Consider the following 24655-nt stretch of genomic DNA (forward strand, 5'->3'; position numbering starts at 1 on the left):
CCGCGCAAAGCATCATGGAATCTCTTTCACCTCCCCCCTTAAAAGACATTTCAGCCAATCAGATTTCACCGTCCAGGAACGTAGTTTTAACATTTTATGCCTACAGATTTTGTACTTTCCCGAAGCATATATTATTTACAGTGTTTAAAAGAAGTGATGTTCTTTTATTAAAATTGAAATAATGATACAATTAATTATTAATGTACAATTTATGCAATCTAGCGCAAAATTACAACTCGTGAAGTTAAGATTTATTAATTATTATAATTAGTTGATATTATTTAGATCTAAAAATTATTCTTCACACTTGTGTTCTGTTTTATTTAAACGTCAAGTACTGCTTACAATTGAATACTTTTATTATTAGTTATGTACATTTAATTAGAGCATTGAATAATTCTTTACTTTTAAAAGAAAGAAAATTATTAAAATTATTTTGAACTGTTGATACGTTACTGTCGTACCAATCGATGTTGCCGGATTTTCCAGCGGTGCCAAAGGGGAACAGTAGATATAATGGCTAGCAGATGTAAATTTTAGTACAGCGTGGGGATCAGAGCGAAAACGAAGGACCAATAAGATTCATGGTAAATGTTAAATGCTGTCTATCAGCCAATAGCTGTTCGTAGAAGATCCGGCTCCATTTGTAAGCATCATTTCCCAGAATTCCATACGTGTAACCTCTAAGAAATCAATATATTGTTTATAAAATCTATTCTATTACATTTATTCTGTTCTTTCCTGTTCTCATATTTTCATTTTCCTAATGGATGCTCTAAATATTTAAATACGAAAAGAAAATTGATTTTCATGTTGTTGCTCAATAAAAGCGGGAAACGTTTACAGTTGATTCAGCGTTCTCATTATTGGATGAGTCAACAGACGCTAGTAGGTGGCACCACTGTTGATAAAGATGGCGCTGCAACACCTAACAATGCATCAAGGAAAAGTTGTTAAAAACACATGTTTATCACTATGTTTATATTTAGAATTCTTTGTTGAATAAAATTATGATATTGTTATAATTAAGTAAGTTTTTAATTCCATCTATTACATGTTTAAAATTTTACACCGTAATTTGGTTAAATCGAGGAACTGAATGTTATTATCATTGTTTTTTTTAACATTTTATTCATTCACTTATCTTTTATGATAATAATGTTGATTGTCAATCGCAAACAACCTATTTACATATTATATTCACACCACGATTTTACGTTTCTTTTTTGTTTGATGACATAAGTAGTTTGCATCCGACGAAAATTATTTGGTATTTACAGAGTAAAATTTTTGTAATCCCTAAAGTTGGTATTTAATTCGTCCAAATGCCCGAGCAAAAGGTAAAACTGTCCCCTTCCTGTTTCTTAAAATAAAACGAACGGAAGCGCACGTCTTTCGACTAACACGTGCTCTATCCTTAGGTTTTGAGGTTGCAAGATGTTTGGCGTACTTGTAATAAAATAAGGGCGGCAATATTTCGTATTGGTTTTAATTTATGGGATTACTATAAACCTCTAGATCCTGAGAAAAATTGTTTAATTTCAGGTACACTATCTCTAACGATATATTTAAAATAATTTATAATAATAATGGATATATTTTCGAATAAATAATTTATAATTTTATAATGATTTCACATTTAAGTTTAACGAAGATGGCAAAATTTATCAGAGATTATATAATGTTGTTGTTAATGTACAGAGTCAAAGTTTATTTCGGTTTTGGCTGGTCCCCTGAAGGATGTAGTTGGCCTGTCCGATAGAGAAATTTGCGATTTGGCTGATTATTTTCGCGTACAAGATGGCCGAATATTATATACGCAGTTTTGCACAATTATCCACGATAGCGGTATGAATAAATTTTTATAAATAAACATTTCACTCAAACTTTGACCTGATTTAATCAACTTTATCATATTTTGCAGCATGTATGCATTACACTTGCATTATTCTTCGCAAACGATACGATAGGTATTAATATGATTTCTTTTTTTTATTAAAAAAATTGACAGGGAATGATGATAAATAATTGATACAGTACATATGAATTATAAATTACTTCAACATTTATAAAACGTTAGCAAAACGTATTCTGTTTCTTTTTGCAATGAAATTTCAAGCAAATCCTAAGCCTTAGGACCTAAGGGAATAAATTCTAACAGTATGAAGAGTTATCTTGGAAACTGTTATACCTACGTGTCTAAAATTCGTCGTACCTGACCCGGTACCGTTAAGTGAACCCACACGGTCAAGGTAGAATTCGTTTCCCAATCCTCTTTTGGGTATTCCCTTCTGTTTATTGTACGTATATAGCCCGGTGCTATAAATCTTGTAGACAGAATACTGCCTGCTACGTATTAACAAAAATATGTATGTAGAGGGTGTTCCAAAAAATTTGGGCCAAGCTTGAAATCATTGAATATTTTTTTCTTTTTTACCCTGTATATAAATATTGTTATTATTCTTCACAGTTCCTGAGTTTGATAAGAACAAACCTCTTGTAACTGGCTTGGAATGGGAGGATCCAGAACACGTGAATCGATTAAGTCCAGCAGAATACCGAAAATTATGTCTTATCCTCTCTCAAATTGCTGTTATTGTTAATAAAAGGAGGCTGATCCTCAGGCCATACTTTCAAGATTATGAGTTAGTGCGTGTAGTCTCTTTGAACGACTAGGTATACATATGCAGTTGGACCAAGTTATAGCACTAAACTGTAATAGTTGCAGATAGGAAAAATGTCATTAGGAAAAATTAAATGGTGATCAATGGAGCATCACTTGATATATGTGTGAATACCAAAGATGGAGGTGTTCCAAAAATTTCAAGGTCACCTTCTATTTTTCAAATGGAACTGCATACTTATCTATACGTCAAAAGAAGCGTCTTTTTATTCTCTACAAAAAAGTACTAAGGCACTTGGGTCGAAAATTCATCGGTTCAAAAGATATCCTAGGGAGAGACAGGGAGAGCCTCGAGGTCTCTCCCTAAGATATCTTTTGAACCGACGAATTTTCGACCCAAGTACCATAATACTTACTCGTAGAGAATAAAGAAACGCATCGATCGACGTCAAGCAATGTACACATTTCCAAAATGAAATTATTTTCCAATGGAATTGCCCATTACGTATAAAGCTATAGTTTGGTCCCTTGCGTAAGACACCTGGTACATGTACCTTATTCACTATTCATAGATCGCAAAGAATGCCGGGACAGTGACGTTTACTCATTTCGGACGGATCTTGAAGTTCCTCAACATCGTTCTGGCTTCCGAGGAATTCTCTCTGCTTATAAAAAGATTCGCGAAGGATGCGTACACGGTCAATTACGTGGCTTTCCTGCAGGCTGTGGATGAAGTTCAATCGTATTTCGATAAACATGGAATGCTTTCTCTCAGTGGAGTAATACAACAATGATACCTTCCCAATGATTGTCTACTTATTTTCTATTCATTATCCATTTAAAAGGAGTTACTCGATCAATTTCCCGGTCGAGTTATCACAGCTGAACTACCGAAACTTCCGAGGCCAGAAATTGGGAAACTTCTGCCCAGCAAGGTGTTTGGGAAACAAACGGTGTTTCATCCGGTGATGGAAGAGCCGAGGGCTGACATGCCATTAATGAAGATCATTCAGCAGATTCAGAGGCATATTCTTGAAAATCGAATAAGAATCTCGGAATTCTTCAAGGTGATCTGCATAGAGTGTCCCAGGGCATACGGGCCCCTATGGAACCATGCGTTCCCAGGGTTCCTAATTCAAAGGGACGATGCCCAATTCAGGCATCCTAATCTAAATTAGATCTGAATTATAATTAATAACAGAGGTTTGGTCATTTGAACGTTGGAAGAGTAACCGTTTCTCAATTCAAAAGAGGATTAGACGGTCTTCAAGTATCGAGCTTGGGACGTCTTTACCTAGCGGAAACGGAAATCGATGCACTCGTAGAGATTTACAAAGACCCGAACGACCCGGACCGCGTGTGTTGGCGCACGTTCCAAGACGACATCGATCAAGGTTCTCATCCAGACCCAACACCGGTCGATCACCTCGCCTCTGATATCTTTCTTCTCCTATAGTATTCACCGTCAAGGAGTTGGAGAAACTGCCGAACTTGACAGTTGAATCACCGCCGAAAGAAATAGCCGACCTGAAGCGGCGGGGAACAGCCGACTGGCAATGCGTGCCGGCGAGCATCAGAGACCTGTGCGAGGAAACGCTGCAGAAAGTCCGACACCGAATCAACGAAAGAAGGATTCTGATCAAGCAATTCTTCAAGGACTATGATCGGTAGGTCAAAGTTAAAAATCATCAAAATCATTTTGAAACGATGGCTGCTTAAACGTTCTCTTCAGGAACAACAAAGGACACGTGTCTCGTGCACAACTTCGCCAGGTCCTAGCGACTGCAGTGGTGTTACTTTCGGAGGAGGAGGAGTATGCTTTAGAGCAGAGATACAACGACGAATTAGGCTTCAATTATGTACTGTTCTTGAAAGAATTAGAGGCGATAAAAATTGAAGAGCCTCTGTACAATTCTATGCTGAAAGAGAAGATGAAAATCAATGCCGAGAAACCGCCGCCCGAAGGCAGCGTCGACGAGACAAACATTGTCCTAATTTTAGCCAAAATCAAAGCGAAAATCGTACGCGAACGAGTGAAGGTAAATCGTAGAGCTCGATCGTTTTTCTTCAAACGTTTCAACCTCATTTTATTATTTTATGCGAAGGCGATCGAGTTCATGCGTCCATACGATCCCCGAAATGAACGGGTTATTAAAAAAGTGGATTTTATGAGAGGATTGGACCAACTTCGTTGTAATTTGAGCTGCACGGAAATAGGAACCATTATGAAAGTTTTCCAATCGCCTTTGAGGTATAAAATTAAATATCTAATAATGGAAAGACTTGCCTGTTCCAAAGAAGAGCTATTCATTTTAATGAAATATTTATATAGTCACTTTCATTAGACTTTAAGCTTTAAATTGATCTGCCATAAGTGCCATTTGATGGTACTTTTATGTCATGAAATCTTGTCAGACTTTCTATTCTTCAAAATCAGTTATTTGATATCTGGCATTTATTTTAATGGAATATTTTCTTTTTTAAAGAGAGAATTACGTGGATTATGTGAGATTCGGTGAAGTGGTCGAAGAGGCTGTCACCATTGGTAGTTTGGAGAGAGCACCACTTTTAGTGCCTGTGCAACACGTGCCCCCGGAGGCTTCTCCGAAAACATTCTTGACTTTCGATGAGAGACAGATGGCTACTGTAGCAATGGATAAACTGAGCAGAATGCAGCGTCCAAATCTTCTAGAACTATTCAAGGTTGACATATACACTATACTTGAAGAATTAATCAAGTATCGGATTTTTATATTCTGCCAACTTTTTTTAATTGCAGGATTATGATAAAGAAAACATTGGAACTGTTTCAAAGAATTGTTTGATCAAGGCCCTATCCGTCAGACACATGTTTCAATTAATTAGTAACAGAGAATTGGATGCTGTGTATAAATGTTTCTCTGTAGAGAAAGGTGGCCAGTTGGAAATCAATTATCGTGCATTTTTAGAAGCTCTGCATTTAATGAGAGAGAACAGAAAATATTTGCCCTTTTAAAAACAAAGGTGGTCATATCACAAAGAATATACTGTAATAATAACAGTATTATAAATAAAAGAACTTGTTATATTTTTATATATTCCAAGAACATGGAATATTTTTAAATTTTTGGACTTCAGGAATATCTTGGATTTATTACAATAGACCATTTTTCTCTGATCTGAAGGGAGCAAAGGTTCTCCCTACCATTTGTCCTTCCAGGTTACACCTGCCACATGGCTTGCTGAGGAGGGGCAGAACCTGAGCCTTTTTGGGAGACCCTTGGAAGGGTCATAGTGAATAGTCCCCTTTCTTGGTCACACCTTGGTCTACTGCATACAAAACTACAATGGATCCTAAAAATGGAGCTAAGAGATGCAATTGTTTTTAATTTGTCTACTGCTTATTTTGTCGTGTAGATGATACAAGGGCCACATGGTGACTCAGAACTTACAAAGAATTTAAAAAATAAAAAACATATTTTCATTTCCTCTTTATTAGCAAATGAGTAGGTGACTCAGTTGGTTCAGTGAATTCATGTATGTACGCTAATGGATCCTGCGGCTCTATACAGGCTTATTTATAGATTAAAGGTCTTTTTTTTGTTACATCTGATGGATATAAGCAGAGCTAGGACCTCAGTCACTTTAGTTCTGTTCAGTTCTTCTGATTGTTCGTGTTATAGGCGTCCATCTGCTGTATTCATTGGACATTATATTATCTAATCAAAGGAAATAATAGTGGTAAAGTATTTTTCAAGAATGATTTAAGCTTCGGCTTGGGCATATAGACCTTGAGTTCTGTGCTTCAGGTCACTTCTGCTAATGATTACAGATGCAACAAGACTCAACATGCGTTAATTAATTGCAAAATTAAGTCGTTTATAAAAAGTAATCTTAAATTCAAGGAAATTGTGTTTTAAAAAGATTGCCATAAGTTATTTTAAAAATTAGATCCCAGCGCCATCTATACAAAAACGGCTGAAACTATTCAACAACTTATCGACTAAACAATGACCATAAGTGGCAATGAAGCATTTGCTTATAGTTTATTTATTTTTCAAAATTTTATTTATAATGCTTTACATTTGTAGATCACTGCTCTTTTACAATTAATCCGCATCGGTAATGATACTGTCTTCCTTTTTTTAAGTTTAAATTGTAAATTAAAGTATTATAATGATTTAGTTTGTGTTAAAAGCAAGAATTTTTGTAAAATAATTGAGATAATAAACTGAAAATGTTGTAACAATTTTAATTTTAACATATTTTTTACGAAAAAACCTATCCCGCGTCGGTAATCGTACAAGTGACGACATCTAGCGGCGGGCTTACGAACTAAGAAAACAGAAAATTTCGTTTTTTGACAGAATGAGGAACTTTCGGGCATTTCCGAAGCTGCCAAATGATTCTACGACCTCGAATACATAGAAAAAGTGCCCTCACAATTAATTTCAAGTTTTAATTAAGAAAATAAGAAAAATAGGCATTTCATGGACCAAAAAATTGTCGTCCATCTAGCGGCGAAAAGGTGGAACTAACGAAATACAAAAAGGTCTGTTTTTTGGCAAAATAAGGAACTTTTGGGCTTTTCCGAGGCCGCCAAATGATTCTACGACCTCGAATACATAGAAAAAGTGTTCTCACAGTTGATTTAAAGCTTTAATTAAGAAAATAAAAAAAATAGCAACTATGATTATTAATTCCATTTATATCAAGTTCATTTAATATTTTATGCATTACTTTATATAATTAGGTCAATATTTGATGTTAGAAAAGCTTTCACTAGCTTCAGAAACTCAAATGAGTCAAAAGAAAAAAGGTTTGACACTACATTGACTACTTTTCTTATTATCTTAATTAAAGCTTTAAATTAACTATGAGGACACTTTTTCTATGTATTCAAGGTCATAGAATCGTTTGGTGGTCTCAGAAAGGCGCCAAAGTTTCTTATTTTGCCAAAAAACGGAATTTTTCGAATTTCGTTAGTTCCACCTTTTTGCCGCTAGATGGACGACAATTTTGTGGTCCATGAAATGCCTATTTTTCTTATTTTCTTAATTAAAGCTTGAAATTAATTGTGACGGCATTTTTCCTATGTATTTGAGGTCGTAGAATCATTTGCTGGCCTTAGGAAAGCCCAAAAGTTTCTTATTTTCCCAAAAAACGGAATTCTCGGTTTTGTTAATTCCTAAGTTGGCCGCTAGATGGCGCTATCTATACCATTACCGATACGGGGAAGGTATTTTCGTAAAAAACAAGTTAAATAAGTTTTTACAGCCATTCTCAATTTATTAACTCAATTATTTTACAAAAACTGTTGTTTTTAACACAAACTAAATCATTATAATACTTTAATTTACAATTTAAACTTAAAAAAAGGAAGACAGTATCATTATCGATGCGGATCAATTGTAAAAGAGCGGTGATTTACAAATTTGAAGCATTAGATAAATAAAGTCTTGAAGAATAAATAAATACAAACAAATTTTTCAATTTACAATCGCAAATATTTAAAATATTCACGAAAGAGACTTAAAATTACCAGTTATGGTCATTGTTTACTGTAATTTGCATTCAGCCATTTTTTATTAAGAATATCAACGAAGCGCCTACATAATTATCTTCATTAAGCTTTAAACTTTAAATTGATATACCACAAGTGCCATTTTACGGTACTTTTATGTCACAAAATCATCCAAAAATATCCCATTCGCAGAAACTTTTATATGGAGGTTTTGTAAGGATCCAGCCAGTAATTAATTAATTATAAATAATTATAAAGTTGATGGGTCGAACTTACAGAAACGATCACACTAAAAATTGCTAATAATTAATTAATTATTTGCAGGAGGCTTCCTGTCCCTCCCTGTCCCTCTACCGTCTTACTTACCCTCCTCTGGTTCTTCACATGAAATTCTATCAAAATATGAGGCCTCAAAGAAATTGAACAACATTTGCAACGTACTCTTTCATCTTTATATTCGAAGCGACTATCGCGGTACGATTTGTCCTCAAGCTCGAGAGATTCGTCTTCGTCACGGCGACTGCGTTCAATGTGTTAAAATTCGTGTCGCATGTACGTATGACGCGGAGGTAATTAAGTGGAGGAGCAGAGAGAGCCCCCGAGGTTGTGCAAAAGACGCGACCTGAGGAGCCGCGGAGGTCACAACTCGTGACCTACTTTATTCATCGACAACTGCTTCCTACTCGAACAACATCTTGTTCTTCCCCTTGTTCAACGTGGCAAACGTTGGCAAGCATCGACGGGCGGAAATATTGTCTTAAAAAAATTGTGTCGAGCATTAATCGGATACCAATCGAGAGGCTCACCTCCTAGTGACACCTCGAGTGATTCGTTCTTGTCGGCCTTTGATACTTTACGGAATTTCAATTCATAGATTCTAGGAATTTTTGCAAGTGGTTTTATGCACTGACTAGGGATAGCGCCTAGATAGGGAAATCCCAATTGGTCCTAACTTAACTTGTCTGCCAGTGTAACCTAACCTACCCTACTTCGAAAAATATTCAACAATACTTTAGCTAAAAAATATCCTCCACTAATTTTAATTTATATTTTCTTCTTTCCAGGATCCAAATCTCCAAAATGAAATCAATTCTCATTCTTTGTTGCACCTGCCTGATCATCAGCTCTGTTATTGCTGGTGTGCCATTAACCACACTTGAAGATTCTCAGAGTAATTTGTCAAAAAGTTGCCAAATTCCAAAATGTCCGGAGGCATCACATGTGGAGGATCAAGGAAAAACAGTCAATCTGCCTTATCCTTTAGATTGTTTGCAGTATGTTGAATGCAAAGGATCCGAGGCTCGTATTCTGCCTTGTCCACCTGATGAAATTTTCGACCAGGTTAGTTTTTTCTTCTGATTACAAAAACAAAATGGCAGTGCTTCTTGTAACAAAATGGAAACCAAAAATAAAAAATTTTATTTCTGGTTGTTAAGAACGATATGTAAAAAGGGTTGCGTGTCCTTTTGCGACTTATGCGAATAACAAGCATGGCACGAGGTACTCAGCCCAAGTGCCCTGAACTCGAAGCACCCCTTAATACCCGTGGAACCCAGTCCCACCGTATCCAGTTACAAGGTTCCACGGTGCACGTGCTTATTGTCGTCGGGCACTTCACCTGACACGTGGCAATTTTCAATTCACCAGTTCGTACGATACGAGGCTGCTTGACTTTTTCATGTGACATTTGACAGAGGGACTAACCTCGCTTGAACCCGACCTAACAGATCCTGTTCCTTGTTTATTTTTAATTGGAACCCCTGATCGAATTTCGTTGAAAGAATACATAAATAAATATATGAATTGAAATGGAATTAATTGAAAAGCTTTCGATTAGGGGAGCCACAGTGGATTTGCCATTTTTAGGTTAGCTTCGTTTGAAAATTGAAAGAAGGTTAATTAAAATTTCCAACTAGCTCGTTAAATCACTTGTAAATGGATAATATTATTTTTGTTTAGAATACTTCTTCCTGTGGACCTCGGGACAAGGTGCGTTGTGTTCCCTGTTATCAACAAGGATAATAATTTATACAATGTATGGCAATTCTTAAGAACTTAATTTTTAAGATATTAAGATTAGAATTGATGTAGAAAAAAATAATAACATTTTTAATTATCCAAGGAAATGTTTACACATAATGGGCCCCCTTTTCTCCTAGCGCCATTTTCCTTGGGGAAGCCTACTCTACTCAGCAGTGTACCTGGAGATGACAGTTAAACTTTAATTTCTACAACCAAACTATAATTGAAATTTTGTCCCTCAATCCAATTATTTCTGTCACACACCACATGTTCAATGTATTGCAACAATGGCACAGGGTAAAAATCGAGCCTTCGATATCACAGGGTAGTTTAGGTAGGAAGGGGGGTATATAAAAGGGAGGGTACAGTTTCTAGGTACGAAAGAGTGGGTCAAGTAATATCGACCATGCAGGAGCAGAAGAGGTATAGGAAAGGTTTGGTTTCACTCTGGAAGTATCTTTGTCTGCCTTCAATGGCCAAACTATATTTGTTTTTCCATATTGTACCGTCCAACAGATCAACTATATTTGTCTAAGCTTTCTATTGACCTATAGCAAACGTGGTAGCAAAGGCAATTCGTTGTTCAATCAGTAATAGGCTTCCCTTTTATACAGGCCATTTCATTGGCTGACGTCAGCATCGTTAATGTCCTCGCGTACGAATTTTTCCACAGGCGTCATTCAACCAACGGATCGTCCGATGATCTCGCGAAATGTGAGAAGTGATTATACGAACGGAACAACTCTACTGTCATTATCGCACAATTAGAACAATTCTGGGCTCGTTAAGTTCCCTCCATAAATTGGAAATTCTCACTCGTTAACCGACTTTGCCACACACTCAGACTTTCAGTCTTCGTCTATTTTTAGAATTACACGAAAGATTCATGGTAATGAAAATTTTAGTCAACCTTCAAGTAATTGATTTTGAGGTTAACCTAAAAATAGAAGATCCAGGGAAGACACTCCAACTTGTCTGTTTCCAGTTCAACATTCACGTTTACTCGTTTTCGTCAACTTTTCACAGATTCGTACAGAGAAACGCAACACGTGTTTGTCTTGCGAGCATGATTGCATTATTTGCCCTAAGAAATATGGCGTTCGTGTTCAATGACACTAGCAAAAGTACACAAGTTACGTGTAGCTATGCGTTTATCAATTCATGTGTCTTTGACGACTTTGGGAAACTTTCAGACAACTATCTTAACTCTAGATTGCCAAGGTGCATGAAATCCACCATTTTGTTTAGAGCTCCTTCTTATTCTAACCTTACTTGATGTTGGTCCTCGATGGGGACCGGCGTTAGGAGGCATGAGTAACAGTGAAACAAATCTAATAATTCTCTTAAATTAGTCACCCACACATTCTTATTCGGCTTGAACGCAAAATTCAGAGAATACCTCTCCTAACCGCCAATGTCCGCCGAATTCTCGCACCGGAAGGACACATTGCTGTCGTTCAACGCATCGCAAGTACCATATTTTTTACCGAGATGGCTTAGAAATTTTTGTCTTCTATTTAGTTGCTTGATAGGTTATCGCAAATAAGGAATTTTAGGTTAGCTGCGTAAGGTATAGGCATACAAGGCATGTAAGGCATTTTTCATATATCAATGAGGTCATATTTTTAAATACGACATAACATTGAAAAATGTTCTGCATAAAGGTCGTACGCCTCTCCATCTTCAATGACACGTACCTCGTCTGTCACACTCACCTACACGCGCAGTCTCACCTGCGACACCTGGACACACCGTCTGACCTACACAGCTGATCAGTGACACTGTTTGCATCCAACCTAGATCAATAATGGTACTGTCAAATACTTGTAAAAAACGTTTTCGATTCAGTACTAACTGTACAACGCGCCATCTTGAATAATGTTCTAACCTAACCCAACAACTATTACCTTAAGTTAGGTAACCTAACTTAACCCCACGCTTATTAACCCCTATTTTAGAATAAATAAACATTATTACTTATAGGACATCTAAAATTGAAATTTCTAAATAGTACCATGGTACCCTGTAGTGGGGGTTTCAATGGGGAATATTCACCATGGGTTAAATACACTTTAAACTTACTCCCCCGCCTATGAATAATTAATTTCTCCTTTTATAACATTATAAATACTTCCTTACCGAAAAATCTCCATTTCTATTCACTCGTGCCAAACGGAGGCTCAACGCACGTCGCTGCGGGTTCACGGATTGTTGATTTTCCAGGTAGCTAAAAAGTACCTGTAATCATAAGGCAAAGATATCTGTCCCGAGGCTCGCGTCCACCTGGATTCTCGGAGAGTTCGTGTGAGTCGCGGTATACGAGGCGCAAACTCGCGGTTCTTGGCTCAGTCCACGCCTCCAGCTTCGATCCCGGTCGGGGGTTGTCGAAGAGGAGGGAGACCACGTTGAGGAGAATGGAGGTGGACGAACGACGGAAAGGTCGGCGGTAAAAGGAACGGAGGGAGCGAGACAGAAGCAGGACGAGAGGGTAGGATGCACCCCCGTGAATCGCTATGACGTCACGGGGTCGAATCAATATCACGGAACCGTTCCTCCGCCGCCAGTCCTCGACGACGAGAAGGATACCTTGTGTTCAGTACGGGGTGGCCTCCACGACTGTTACGGACGTCGGGAACACGTCGTTCTCGCGTCGACGACACCGGCTATCGTTCCTCCTCAGCTTCGAGTATATCTTTTCTTTTCTTTTCGTTTTTTTGTTCGTTCGTTGATCGGTGAATGATTCAGTGAATGATTCTCGTGCAAAAGTGGAGGTGCGACATTGAAGTCATCTCGGCCAGTTGAAAGGTCATTTGGTGAATCTGTGAGTATAATTCGTGTAATTAGTAGTTGAAGTAGCCTGCTTTTAAGGAATGACATTTTCGTTCATAGTAGATAGACATTCCACCCGTGTACGTGCCGAATTTCAATTTTATTTTTGATCCGCTGTTGTTGTCTAGATGGTAACGTTTGTCTGGCACAGCTGTCCATGAAGGATAAGTTGATCTGTTCCAAGAACATCTGTAAAATACTTTTGTACATTCGGGTGCAACGTAGACTTTTCTTGATTAAGGATAAATGTAAGCCTTCCACCATTTTTGGTTCTGGGAGAATCCAGGGGGAACCAAGGTAGCCTGGGGGGAACCTAACCTGGAACCTCCTATCTTCCTACAGGGCATGCGGTGGGATATTTTTTTTTCTACGCTCCCTTTTAACTAAGGCAATACTGTGAAACCCTCAATGATCGATCTGAATGAAATTAAGTAGGTTTATGGAATGATCCATGCCTTCAGAACAACGGTATGTCCGAAAGTCAAGTAGGATCTCCACTTTTCTGCGTATAACTCTTCAAATACAACAGGTATAGAAAAATGTTTTTAACAAAAGATTAACAGTATAACAATCTTCACAAAACTGCTTTGTCAGAATTTTGAAAAAAATTTTTCAAAATTTTTTTTTTCCAAGAATAACTTTTTTTCAGAATTCTGTTAGTAGAGGTTTGTAGCTTTTATCCAACCATTAAACTTTTATTTCAAACATTGTTCTATATCTGCTTTCTTTAAGAGTAGGACCTGAAAACGTGAAGCGCCCGTTTGGCTTGAGACCCTGTGTGTGGGGCCTCAATGAATAAACGGGTAGGAATGAATCATTTATACATTCGTAAAGTTCATCCAGATTGGGGAATAATACTTCCTTGCGGGGGAAGGGTATGTTGCACGCGACGGTACATGTGCGGAACCCGAAATGCCATGACCTCGTAAGAAATACTTGCACTGCTGGAGGGATCGACGTCGTTCTTTCAGGTGAAGGACCATACTGATCTCGGTGATCGGTACTGGTACCACGGATCAGGAAGGATACCGAGGAGGAAGTAAAGGTAGCAGCAGAGGAAGTAGCAGGCTTGGTGAGTTGGGTGAAAATCGATGGCCATCAGCGCCCATGGGCGGCCTCGCGTTTAGAACAAGGAATAGCCCCTCCCAGAAGACCTCGCTCCGGTGGGGCGATTGCTGCCCCCCAAATCCCATCCCTCCATCGTCGTCGGCCGTCTGGAAGGACCATCACCAGGACATGCCGTTGGTACCCGTGTGAGGCTGCCCCCCGCTACTGCGTGACTGTACCCCGCGGGGTCATCAGAGGTACCATCAACATTTTTTCTTATCGGCTTCGCGTGCAGGCTAAAAATAAATCGTCCCCACACAGTTTTATGCACACGCTTTATTTCATTAATTTTTTTCTTTCTTTACTTTCGAAATCCCTGATTTTTATCATTTTGACTATGGTTTGCCTTGATGTAAGCACGAAAGGACCATGTAGCTTCGGTGCACACTGATGTTCTAGCAACTTAAAAGGGTTTTGTAAATAAATGAAATTGTTAAACTCTTCGAACGACCACCCGGATCACTGTCGGACGTAGCTGTAAACTTCTCTATCGATAGGCGCGGCGAGTGACCGAGTCTTCCTCCGCTAACACCCGTCGATTTAATGGTAGAGCCTTGAAACTTTCTGCTTTATTTACATACACGTGGAGAGGCCGTTTTTACGCGAGTAAGGTTACGCGTTTCTTGTGCAACGGCTGGGACAGTATACGTGCAGGGTGAAGCGGGACTAATGGGATTAGAGGGTGAACTCAGCCGAGCGATTTAAATGCCTTCTGGACAGGAACATAGAATTTACGGTTAACTGCACGCGTTAGGCGCCGGCGCATCAAACCGCACCGTTAATTGAGTAGAAAAACGAAATGCAATTTATACAAAGTAATCAAATCTCTTCGTATATAAAACTGAACTCGAAGAATTATTTAAAGAACAGTTTTAAGAAATTCTCAATAATTAGACGATTACCTAGAATAATACCTGCTTACATTTTATCATTTTGTTAAGTTTCAATCACGCCAACCTTTTGTCGAGCTTTTGAGAAGAAAGAATACTGTGTACATTCGGGTGCAAAGTAGGCTTCCACGTGTACAGCCCCACTCCTATCCTCCTATATAAATAACACGAGTGGGGGGACCTCCTTCTCCTACACCAGGGCTCGGAATTTACTGCTCTCTTCCGCCAGGTTTCAGAGGCTATGCCCCTTTTCTCCCATCACTCGTCGTGCCCCGCGAGAGGGCCTTAGTACTCGAGGCACCTCAGGCGCATGCCGCACGAATCGTACCCCATGGGTGATGTGGAAACCTATTATTCGAGTATAGTCCTAATGCGCCCTGAAAAATACATACGACACACGCCTGAGGTGTCTCAAGCACTAAGGCCCACGCGCGGGGCACCGCGAGTGGTGGGAGGAAATGGGCGTAGCCTCTGAATTCCGAGCCCTGTCCTACACCAATGGAAGCCTAAGTTACACGCGAGCGTAATATGCAGAAGATGTCGCCACTTTCGTTTATACGGTCGCTTGTTTCTTATTGAAACGCAGGTATCCGAATTTCCCAAAGTCGGATCGGCCGGCGAACCACCCGAACTTACGTCTACGTCAGTTCGAGTTCACCCAGGTGGACCCGTACTCCCCGAAGATGATCAACTTGGCCGGTCTTGTCTCGATCATTCTCTTCTACGTGCTGATCTTAGCCGTAGGAATATGGGCGGCCAGGAAGAAGGAGGCCGGCAACAACTCCGAGGAGGAAGTCATGCTAGCGGGTCGTTCGATTGGAATGTTCGTCGGTATATTTACCATGACCGCGACTTGGGTCGGAGGTGGTTACATCAACGGCACTGCGGAGGCCATTTACACCAGGGGTCTTGTATGGTGCCAAGCTCCTTTCGGATATGCCCTCAGCCTCGTTTTCGGTGAGTTGATACTACATCGTCGCTATCCCCACCAGTTCTTGGAAACAGAACCTCGGAGTGAGTTCCTTACGTGCAGAGTGAAATTTGAGAACAGTCTTTAACGGCGCGGCACAAGTCAAAGGCTCGAGCCAATATTCAGTTGAATTCGCAGAAGTCACCTCCCCACTTAAGCGTCCGTATTCGGTCCCAACTGCGGATGCTTAAGTGGGCAATACTGTATTTTTAACACGTTCTTCCCGATTAAGACTGTATCTGTTACCCTCGGTCCGAACGTCTTAAATGTATTAATTAAAGTACACGACTGTCTTTCTCTGTTATAGGCGGTATATTCTTCGCGAACAAGATGCGAGAACAGGGGTACATCACGATGTTAGATCCTCTTCAGGATGCGTTTGGCGAACGTATGGGAGGTCTACTGTTTCTTCCTGCCCTGTGCGGCGAGGTCTTCTGGGCCGCAGGTATCCTAGCAGCTTTGGGTGCCACCTTGGCGGTTATCATTGACATGGACCAGGGTTATTCGGTCATTTTGAGCGCTTGCATCGCCATTTTTTACACGCTCTTCGGTGGCCTTTATTCCGTTGCATATACCGACGTTATTCAGCTTTTTTGCATTTTCATTGGGCTGGTAAGTTTAAACAATATCTTAATAATAATATCATATTTTCCTTTTTTCTTTTTTCATCATAATAGCAATTTTTGTATACAGTTTCTTTATCGAAGGTTATCGTGTATTGATTTTATCATCTTCAGTTATCGATAGCTTGCAGTCTGCTCTTCCATGTGGAGAGTGCTTGAAATTTTTCAAACGATAGTAGAGCCTTCATTACTGCTCAAATGAAATATATTAGCAAACTTATCTTCTTATCGCAAACCCATATAGACCACTCATTAGCTGTAATAGGTTTAGGTTAGATTAGTCTGACCTAACTTTACCATGATATAATCGCCACATGGACCACAGGACGAAGATAGCATCATTCTCTTTCATTTAGCTCAACACAAAAGCTTTTCAAAGTGTACCTTTGCAACTTGGTCCTTTCATTTATTACACTCTATCCGCGTTTCATTAACTTTTGATAAGTTGAATGCTGTAGGGGTCGCTGGTGACAAGCTGACAATTTTAATTACAGTGGATGTGCATTCCATTCGCATGGGCGAATCCAAAAGTGGAATCACTCAGTTCCATGGATGTGGATTGGATCGGTGAAGTGGACTCAAAGGAGTACTGGTCATACGTAGATAACGGACTTTTGTTAATATTTGGTGGTATTCCGTGGCAAGTGTACTTCCAACGTGTGCTGTCGTCGAAATCGGCGACCAGGGCTCAGATATTAAGTTACGTGGCTGCGATAGGCTGTATCCTGATGGCCATCCCTCCTGTCCTGATCGGTGCAATCGCCAAAGCGACGCGTAAGTGAAGTTTCTTCAAATTTAATTAGAGTAGACCTTTCTTTATACTGCTCTGGAGTGGGTAGATCTACCGTAGAAAATGTACAGAATACCTGAACCATCTGTACATCTACGAATCGTCCCTCCTTGTTCCTTCCAAGGGTGAGAAAGACGTGTTTCATGGATCCTCGAAGCTAAAGGGGATCGAATTAGACCCGGTTTGCTCGTCACCCCTCCGTTCGAATTCGAAGGCTACTTGACATTTGGTGGTATCGTAGAGAGAGAGGGAACTGCTGGTATTTACAGGGTTCCAGGGCTAAGCGGGTCGGTGTTGTAACGGAAGGGTGTGTGGGCGAAGGGTTCTTTGATATCCCACAGGGTGTACAATAGCGTGGGATTTTGTCACATGACGTTGCCGAGGCGAGGGTGGCAATACCGCTCGTTCACCAACGCGGAATACAATAGAATCACCGGAACTAATGCGACACAATAGGTCAGCATCCTGTATATTTCTCTTCTGTATAGAGAGATAAATGTTTTTTCAGCTGTAGACATTTTTTTAATTTGGGACGAGTCGTTACGTTATGTCCTCAGTAACTGGGTCGTATACACTACTTGAATTTTTACTTTTAGAGCGGGTTTACAAAGGGCAAGTAGACCTTGCCTGCACCTGGGGGCGAGGAAGAGCGATAGGGCCTGCCCTGCGAGCTACCTTCCTTGCCCCTATGTATCGGCGAAGCCTACTGGCCCAGCTACTCGGCCTTATAGGAGCCTATGTCCCTTCCTTCCATCCTGACCAACTAGGCTCGCATTCTTTCAGCTATAATAACAGGACAACATATGAACAATCTGTTGCAGCCTGGAACGAAACTGATTACAAGGGGCCATATCCTCTGACCGTGGATGAAACAAGCATGATCCTACCGATGGTCTTGCAGTATCTGACGCCAGATTTCGTTTCCTTTTTCGGATTAGGCGCAGTATCGGCGGCGGTGATGTCATCGGCCGATAGTAGCATCCTTTCGGCTAGTTCCATGTTCGCCAGAAACGTGTATAAATTGATCTTCCGTCAGAGGGTAAGTGCTGCGTGTTTACGTAGACGGTCCTTCCTTTATTTATCACTTTCATAGCGCGGCATTCATTCAACCATCTCGTGGTCTCGACTGTCGTCATTCTCATTTAACAATCATCATCATCATCATCTTCACCGCAATCACCGTTACTTATCATTCGTCATCGGTATACATTCTTCGAAGCAACATACGTAAGCTGTTGTCTCTTCATCGTTTCTCGGTAAGACAGGTATCGCGACACCTAGGACCATCGGCCATTCCCGGCAAATCTCTAGCTGTTGTCTCGTGAACGGCTAAAATAGACCCTTCGTTCATATACCAACACATTGTTGTTCACTCATACTGGCATCTCGAAGCGATACGACGTCCGGTCCTTGTCTATTACCCATTTCCCCTGAACAGGCGTCGGAAAAAGAGATCATCTGGGTGATGAGACTGGGGATAGGCGTAGTCGGAGTGTTGAGCACGGTGATGGCTCTGACGATACCTTCGATCTACGGACTTTGGTCGATGTGCTCGGACCTGGTCTACGTGATCCTCTTCCCTCAACTGTTGATGGTGGTCCACTTCAAAGATAACTGCAACACTTACGGCAGCCTGTCCGCTTACATAATAGCTTTCTTGGTGAGGGTCAGCGGCGGGGAGCCGTTGTTAGGTCTACCTGCGCTGATCCACTATCCGGGATACGACGAGGAGACCAAGACCCAGACGTTCCCGTTTAGAACGATGGCCATGCTGCTGTCGTTGGTGACGCTGATAGGCGTGTCGTACGGCACGCAGGTGGCCTTCCTGACCGGCAGGGTGGCGCCTGGTTACGATGTCTTCAGGTGCGTCGTCAACATACCGGAAGATGTCGAGAGGGTAGGCCCGGACCCGGCGGAAGGCGAACAAATGGCCGTCCTGGCTGCTGGTGTCGGCAGACTATACGGCAGCAAGGACGAATCGAACGGACGAGTGAATCCTGCGCTCGAGCCGGACTACGACATGGAACCGGGGTACAAAGCACCCGGGATGATGGAGGGCATTGTGGGCGGAGGAGGCGGCGGAGGCGCTGGGGCGCACCTGGTGCCTCACGGACCGAATGTGCCACGACAGCCGCAATCCAGCACCGAGTTCTAATCCCCCTGGTTCCGTGATCGGATGCTGTGACCAACAATAAATGCGGCGGTACAGGTCTGTTCTAGGTTTATTCTTCTAGGATAATTATGGGAGATTTGGCACACCCTTGTTATTTTAAAATAGATCACTCCGGGTTGTTACTTAAAGATCGTTCAGACTAGGTTAGTAACTGGTGAAGGGAGATGACCCAAAGCTTCTGGATACTAACCTATCCCCCTTGCTAGTTATTCACCTAATCTGAACGCTGCTTTGTAGAATAAGGAATTTTCTTTGTTATTTTTCACGATTTTACAATTTTTTTATACTAGTCAAGAAATACTGCTTTACCGAAATAGGTTATGTTCGACGTAGTAGAAGTAAGACAGTATGGCGTCTTTCTCGAGCGTTTGGAGGTTAGGTTTCTCAACTGTGCGCCATCTATCTCATAATTATTCCTTCGTTTCATCATCATCGTCCCTATGCTTTGGAAGAGTTCTCTGTTTCTAGTAAATTAGAACTGACATTCTATCGATAAATTAGAAGCGTGCCTGCTTTCGCTAGTAAATACAGTAAAGATTCAATGAAAGCGGAAAAGATCCGTTCGGTCCCGAGCGTTTCGAATCTTTACTGTTAAATCTTTACGTTTAATCGGTTTTCATTAATTTCTCCTGATTTCTCGCCCACGTCCAAGAAGCTTCGAGCCTAACCAAAGCCAATCTGTTCCAAGTTTCAAACGAATCTTCTTTCGTACATTCGCGTTTATACGTTAGCTACGGTGTCGTGTACCTGCTTGAAGAACGCTCGTTTGTGCTCTTACGTAGTGCAAGCAATAGACGAACAAATATAAAGGACAATTTGGTGAGAGAGAAAGAGATCGAACGAGCGAACAAGGAATCGAAGATTAAATGCAATACTTTATAAGAACCGAAGCTTTCTGGATAGTCGGATCAGATGATTTTCGCCTGTACCGCCAATTAGGCCTAGTAAATAAACCTTGTTTCCTTTTTGAGAAGTATATATATATATGCGATGTCTTCAGGTGCGTCGTGGTATATTATATTATATACGAAAGTATGTTGTATGTATATTTAGAGTTGATCAAACCGCTTGGAGAGGAGTAACGTCTCGATGCATCGACCGAACTGTCCCCCTTTATTATTAAGTAGCTCAGTGATCGTGACGATTTCTCGAGAAAGTATACTACTCGATCGGTTAACGTAATTATTCATTTAGGATGACAGGCTGTTGATCGCGGTTCTTAACCATTCACTGTTAAACAAGTAATTAAAGTAATTAAAAAGTAATTAATATTTTTTAGTATTTAATTTCAATTTGGGTCAAGATTGACACAGCTTACCTTAATAAATTTCTTCTAATTCGTCTGTAAAATTAATAATACATAAATAAAAAAAAACTATCGTTTAAATGTTATGAAGATTTTTCATTGTAAAATTATATAAACGGATCGGTCGTTGCACAGACTCGTTGTGTTTACTATATAGTATATATACATATATATATATAAACATATACACACACACAGACACACAATGTATGATATAATCGGTATTAAAACGAGACGAATGAATTAGCATTGTCGAAAGAAAGATTCCTTTAGACAGACGTACACGTAACACATCCACAAAAGAAGACTAATACCAGTAGCTTTCACCGTAGACACGATGATTGCCCTCCGAACAATGCATACACACAGAAAAGATAACGAAGACTAATATTAGCCATGTTAGTTTTAATCGAGCGATTGTATTGTTTGACGTAGCAAGGGCCATCATGTGTTGATGCCAGTACAATGGCGTTATTGCTCATTGTAGTTGCTCATCCTCATTGTTTATCGAAAGAAATTGAGAGATCGTATACGTACATAACCTCTCAAAAGCATTAGGACACTTGAAAAATTGTTTGATGACTCAATGTGATTTTTATTTTATATTGTTTCAGATATTATTTTCGAAATTTGAAAGGTTAATTTTAGTTACCGTACCGTTGAACAGAGACGAGCATAATAGACTTCCCTAGGGAAAATGGCGATCCAGGGGAATCAGTATTACCACTCTTGTGTAAAGGCTTACTATTAGTATTCTTGCAAGCTAAGTTAACGTGTGGTGATTTTTGAGTATTATAGCGATTGGTAGCACCTCCTTCGCCATTTTCCCTAGGAAAGACTACCATGCTCGGTGCTGTACACATTTTATAGGTGTAGGTCACGATCGACCCAACCACTGCCATTTGAAACAAAATACCAATCCCAGAATTCAAACTTTACAAACAAAAATTTGAATAAGTGAAACTTTCGTGCGTAATTTCAAATGTGTTCTAATACTTTTGAGTGGCACTATAATTGTTAAACGAGTAGTTCCTATTCATTTCTCATATCCCTAAATAACAGCAAACCTGATTCCATCGATTTCGTTAATATTTATTCATGGATACACGACAGATTGAAACGGCACTCTCTGTTTTTCCGAAGAAAGACAACCAGAATAACGCACACAATTATTTCTAAAGCACCGTTTTGAATGAAACCCCTGTATACAGTTATTGTTTCCGAGAAGTAGAATGATAAAGTGATTATTGAGAGAAGCTGGAGATACTATTGTTCTGCACAAAATGTCATCGTAACGAATTAACCTGGCAGTCAGGAAGGATCTTTTTGGTGCGTTTAATTAAAATGACAGGAAGAAGAGAAACGCATATGCATGTTCATCTTCCGAGTATTTTCAAAGGAACTTTCACTCGGGTATTCAGTCGCTCGATTGAGCCAAGTTAATCGCAGACAACGAAAGGAAGAATTATCGTCATTATACTTTCAGTAAAATCATTTTACAGTAGGCATACCGTCTCCTTTTTACGACTAACGGTCGTAAAATGAAGAACAATCGACCGAGAAAAGAGAAACCGAACATTTACTAAATTATCTGAGAACACAGTTTTCTTGCGCTATTCGAATAATCTTTGTTTTCCTTTATTGGTACAATTTTCTATTCGACGACTTTTACTCTTATGATAAGTGGAGCCCATCCTGGGGAGCTCTAGAAGGGCTGGAAGAGGAAGAAACTTAGAAAGCACCACTGCTTTCTCTCTCGGCTCTGTCCGTCACTAATCGGATACTTTCGTAACCATTGGCGTCGACGAAACGCGTGATTACTAAATTTCCTGCACACCCACTAGAAAATTTTCTATTGCATTCTATTTTCTATTTTGCTATTGTAAAAACTGGTGATTTTTGCAGTGATATATAGATATCGTTGAGAAAAATAGAATTCCCCAAGCAGGGTTTGAAGCGGGAACCTAACCTAGTAATCTCCCCAAGATATGTCTTTCCATAATTCCTTTTATTAGGTCTCATACCCTCTTTTATTCCCTGCTATGTCTCACACTACTCTGAATCGCTTTAACAAAAAGATCTTTCCTGCAGAATGTTAGGTTAACCCAACTATTCATTAAATACCTCATCTTTCCTCGAGTGCTGTTCGCAAACATTGCACAAACAGGAACTACTATTGTATCGACGCGTCCATATAGTAGAAACCTGACACATTTGTAGTGTCCGTAAATGTTAATTAAGAAATCGGCTACGATCGCTATGCATATCAACCGATGTGCATTGTAACCAACGATGTAATCTATACATATCATGATGCGTGATCTACGTGTATTAGGTATTTAGCGTGTAAGGTAAGGAAATAAACTAAGAAAATCATAATTAAAAAAAAAAAAGAAACCAAAGACATGTATATACGTATTATTATATATTATAATTATAGCGTTGTTATCCTCTCGTTAAATGGACCGATGAGGGAGGGGGGTGTTAGGTTAGGTACGCAGAATCCGAGGAGCAACTTTTTAGAGTTCCTCGAAACGTTTTTCGAAAATGCAAGTGTGAAAAAGAATGATGAGAATGAAAACGATGGGCTGCCTGAACGCCGAATGGAAAATGGTTCCAGTCGAACTTAGTTGATGATGCTAATGAAAAAAAAAAGTAATCTGTAATATGTTAACAGAACAGCGACGTTCTTCGACTAACTAGCCTGCTTTTCAAACCGAATCGTGTACTTACTGTTACATAACCTTTGTCCTATCTCGCCAGCTTGGGACGTCTACCTATCCATAGAGTATTATTATTATTATGTGTAAAGAAAAAAAAAGAGATGACAAAAGACGCCCAACTTATCCCGTAAGAGTATATCCATGTATATGTATTACGAAAGCGTTATTGTATTATACGATACTATTATACGTGTATAATTGAGAAATTGAACGCGATGTTGATTGTAAATGTTAAAAATAAACAGTGTATAAAAAACAATACTGTGCTTTACTTTTCGACTATGTAGAGTAGGAGGTACGTGTAGCCTGTCCATTGGGCACTGATGGGCAGTCAACTTCAAAATTTTCCAACTTCCATATCTCCAAATTTTTAGATTTAGAAATTTGGAAGTAGGTCAGGAGAAGAAATATTTTGCCAGAAGGGAATCTATTCGATTCCGTAGGTCACTGATATCGATACGCGTTTTTAGCCAAGCCCCGATAGAAATAGAGAGAATTCTTACTTATTTATGTCTTTCCGGTATTCGAGTCGGAGGATCGATAAATTGATCGACTGGCTGCGTCGTTCAGTTAACTTCGGGACCAGCACAATCGTCTCTACAGCCGGTTGTTTTATTCTTACTTCCGAAGGGTAGCCTCGGTGAACTTCCTCAGTCTCGCGAGGTATGTACACTGCCTTTATTCAGTATAGCGACTTTATTAGTACAAAAAAAGCATTTTTACAAAATAAATAAGTTACAGGCTCTGAATGAGGAATGAACGTTGTCTCCCGTCTCAATTTCCCTCCCTTACATTCCCCCACCTCCTTCCGCTATTTGCAGCGGCCATAGTCCATAAGATTCTGTTTCTGTCGATTCGAAGATAAATATTATCGTGTAAGTTGTTCCTGACAGTAAGTAGAAACAAGGTTAGCATAGATCTTCTTATAACCTTCTTCGTACCTCCTTTCTACTAGTTACCAGGAATGCACACTTAAGTTTTCACAAGATGGCGATCAGTGGCGCGTTACGTTCAATCATTTTACTCTGAATGCTTGGGGAGCGACGTCGAGCCCGAGAGGATGACTACCGATTTCTCTTCATTCCTTTTACTGTCA

The 24655-nt window shown here is 39.9% G+C and overlaps 3 protein-coding genes across 3 annotated transcripts; all 3 read left to right on the top strand.

Annotated features, from left to right (window-relative positions):
* Positions 1–71: 71 nt before the first annotated feature.
* Positions 72–6023, top strand: LOC114879045. Its single transcript, XM_029193534.2, has 13 exons — positions 72–1029; positions 1247–1340; positions 1422–1545; positions 1702–1848; positions 2471–2649; positions 3196–3402; positions 3469–3690; positions 3825–4017; positions 4080–4290; positions 4356–4662; positions 4729–4874; positions 5110–5326; positions 5403–6023. Exons 2-13 carry the CDS (start codon positions 1326–1328, stop codon positions 5616–5618), a joined length of 2184 nt encoding a protein of 727 aa, XP_029049367.2. The 5' UTR covers positions 72–1029; positions 1247–1325; the 3' UTR covers positions 5619–6023.
* A 213-nt stretch (positions 6024–6236) lies between these two features.
* LOC114879051 lies at positions 6237–10252 on the top strand. Its single transcript, XM_029193548.2, has 3 exons — positions 6237–6343; positions 9191–9467; positions 10086–10252. The coding sequence occupies exons 2-3, from the start codon at positions 9207–9209 to the stop codon at positions 10146–10148; spliced, it is 324 nt and encodes a 107-aa protein (XP_029049381.1). The 5' UTR covers positions 6237–6343; positions 9191–9206; the 3' UTR covers positions 10149–10252.
* A 2191-nt stretch (positions 10253–12443) lies between these two features.
* On the top strand, positions 12444–23818 carry LOC114879054 (high-affinity choline transporter 1). Its single transcript, XM_029193553.2, has 7 exons — positions 12444–12969; positions 13949–14281; positions 15561–15931; positions 16252–16556; positions 17062–17341; positions 18179–18396; positions 18796–23818. The coding sequence occupies exons 3-7, from the start codon at positions 15658–15660 to the stop codon at positions 19510–19512; spliced, it is 1794 nt and encodes a 597-aa protein (XP_029049386.1). The 5' UTR covers positions 12444–12969; positions 13949–14281; positions 15561–15657; the 3' UTR covers positions 19513–23818.
* The last annotated feature ends 837 nt before the right edge of the window (positions 23819–24655 follow it).

The sequence above is a fragment of the Osmia bicornis genome, chromosome 16 (genome assembly GCF_907164935.1).
Source record: "Osmia bicornis bicornis chromosome 16, iOsmBic2.1, whole genome shotgun sequence".
In the NCBI taxonomy this organism is placed as follows: Eukaryota; Metazoa; Arthropoda; class Insecta; order Hymenoptera; family Megachilidae; genus Osmia; species Osmia bicornis.

Excerpts from the sequence above, each read along its gene's own strand:
- LOC114879045 (XM_029193534.2), top strand. Across the intron at positions 3,403-3,468 it reads GAATGCTTTCTCTCAGTGGA|GAGTTACTCGATCAATTTCC; the intron begins GTAATACAACAA and ends TCCATTTAAAAG. Across the intron at positions 4,875-5,109 it reads GTTTTCCAATCGCCTTTGAG|AGAGAATTACGTGGATTATG; the intron begins GTATAAAATTAA and ends TCTTTTTTAAAG.
- LOC114879054 (XM_029193553.2), top strand. The coding sequence starts at position 15,658 with ATGATCAACTTGGCCGGTCTTGTCTCGATCATTCTCTTCTACGTGCTG. Across the intron at positions 16,557-17,061 it reads TTTGCATTTTCATTGGGCTG|TGGATGTGCATTCCATTCGC; the intron begins GTAAGTTTAAAC and ends TTTTAATTACAG. Across the intron at positions 18,397-18,795 it reads AATTGATCTTCCGTCAGAGG|GCGTCGGAAAAAGAGATCAT; the intron begins GTAAGTGCTGCG and ends TCCCCTGAACAG.
- LOC114879051 (XM_029193548.2), top strand. The coding sequence starts at position 9,207 with ATGAAATCAATTCTCATTCTTTGTTGCACCTGCCTGATCATCAGCTCT. Across the intron at positions 9,468-10,085 it reads CTGATGAAATTTTCGACCAG|AATACTTCTTCCTGTGGACC; the intron begins GTTAGTTTTTTC and ends ATTTTTGTTTAG.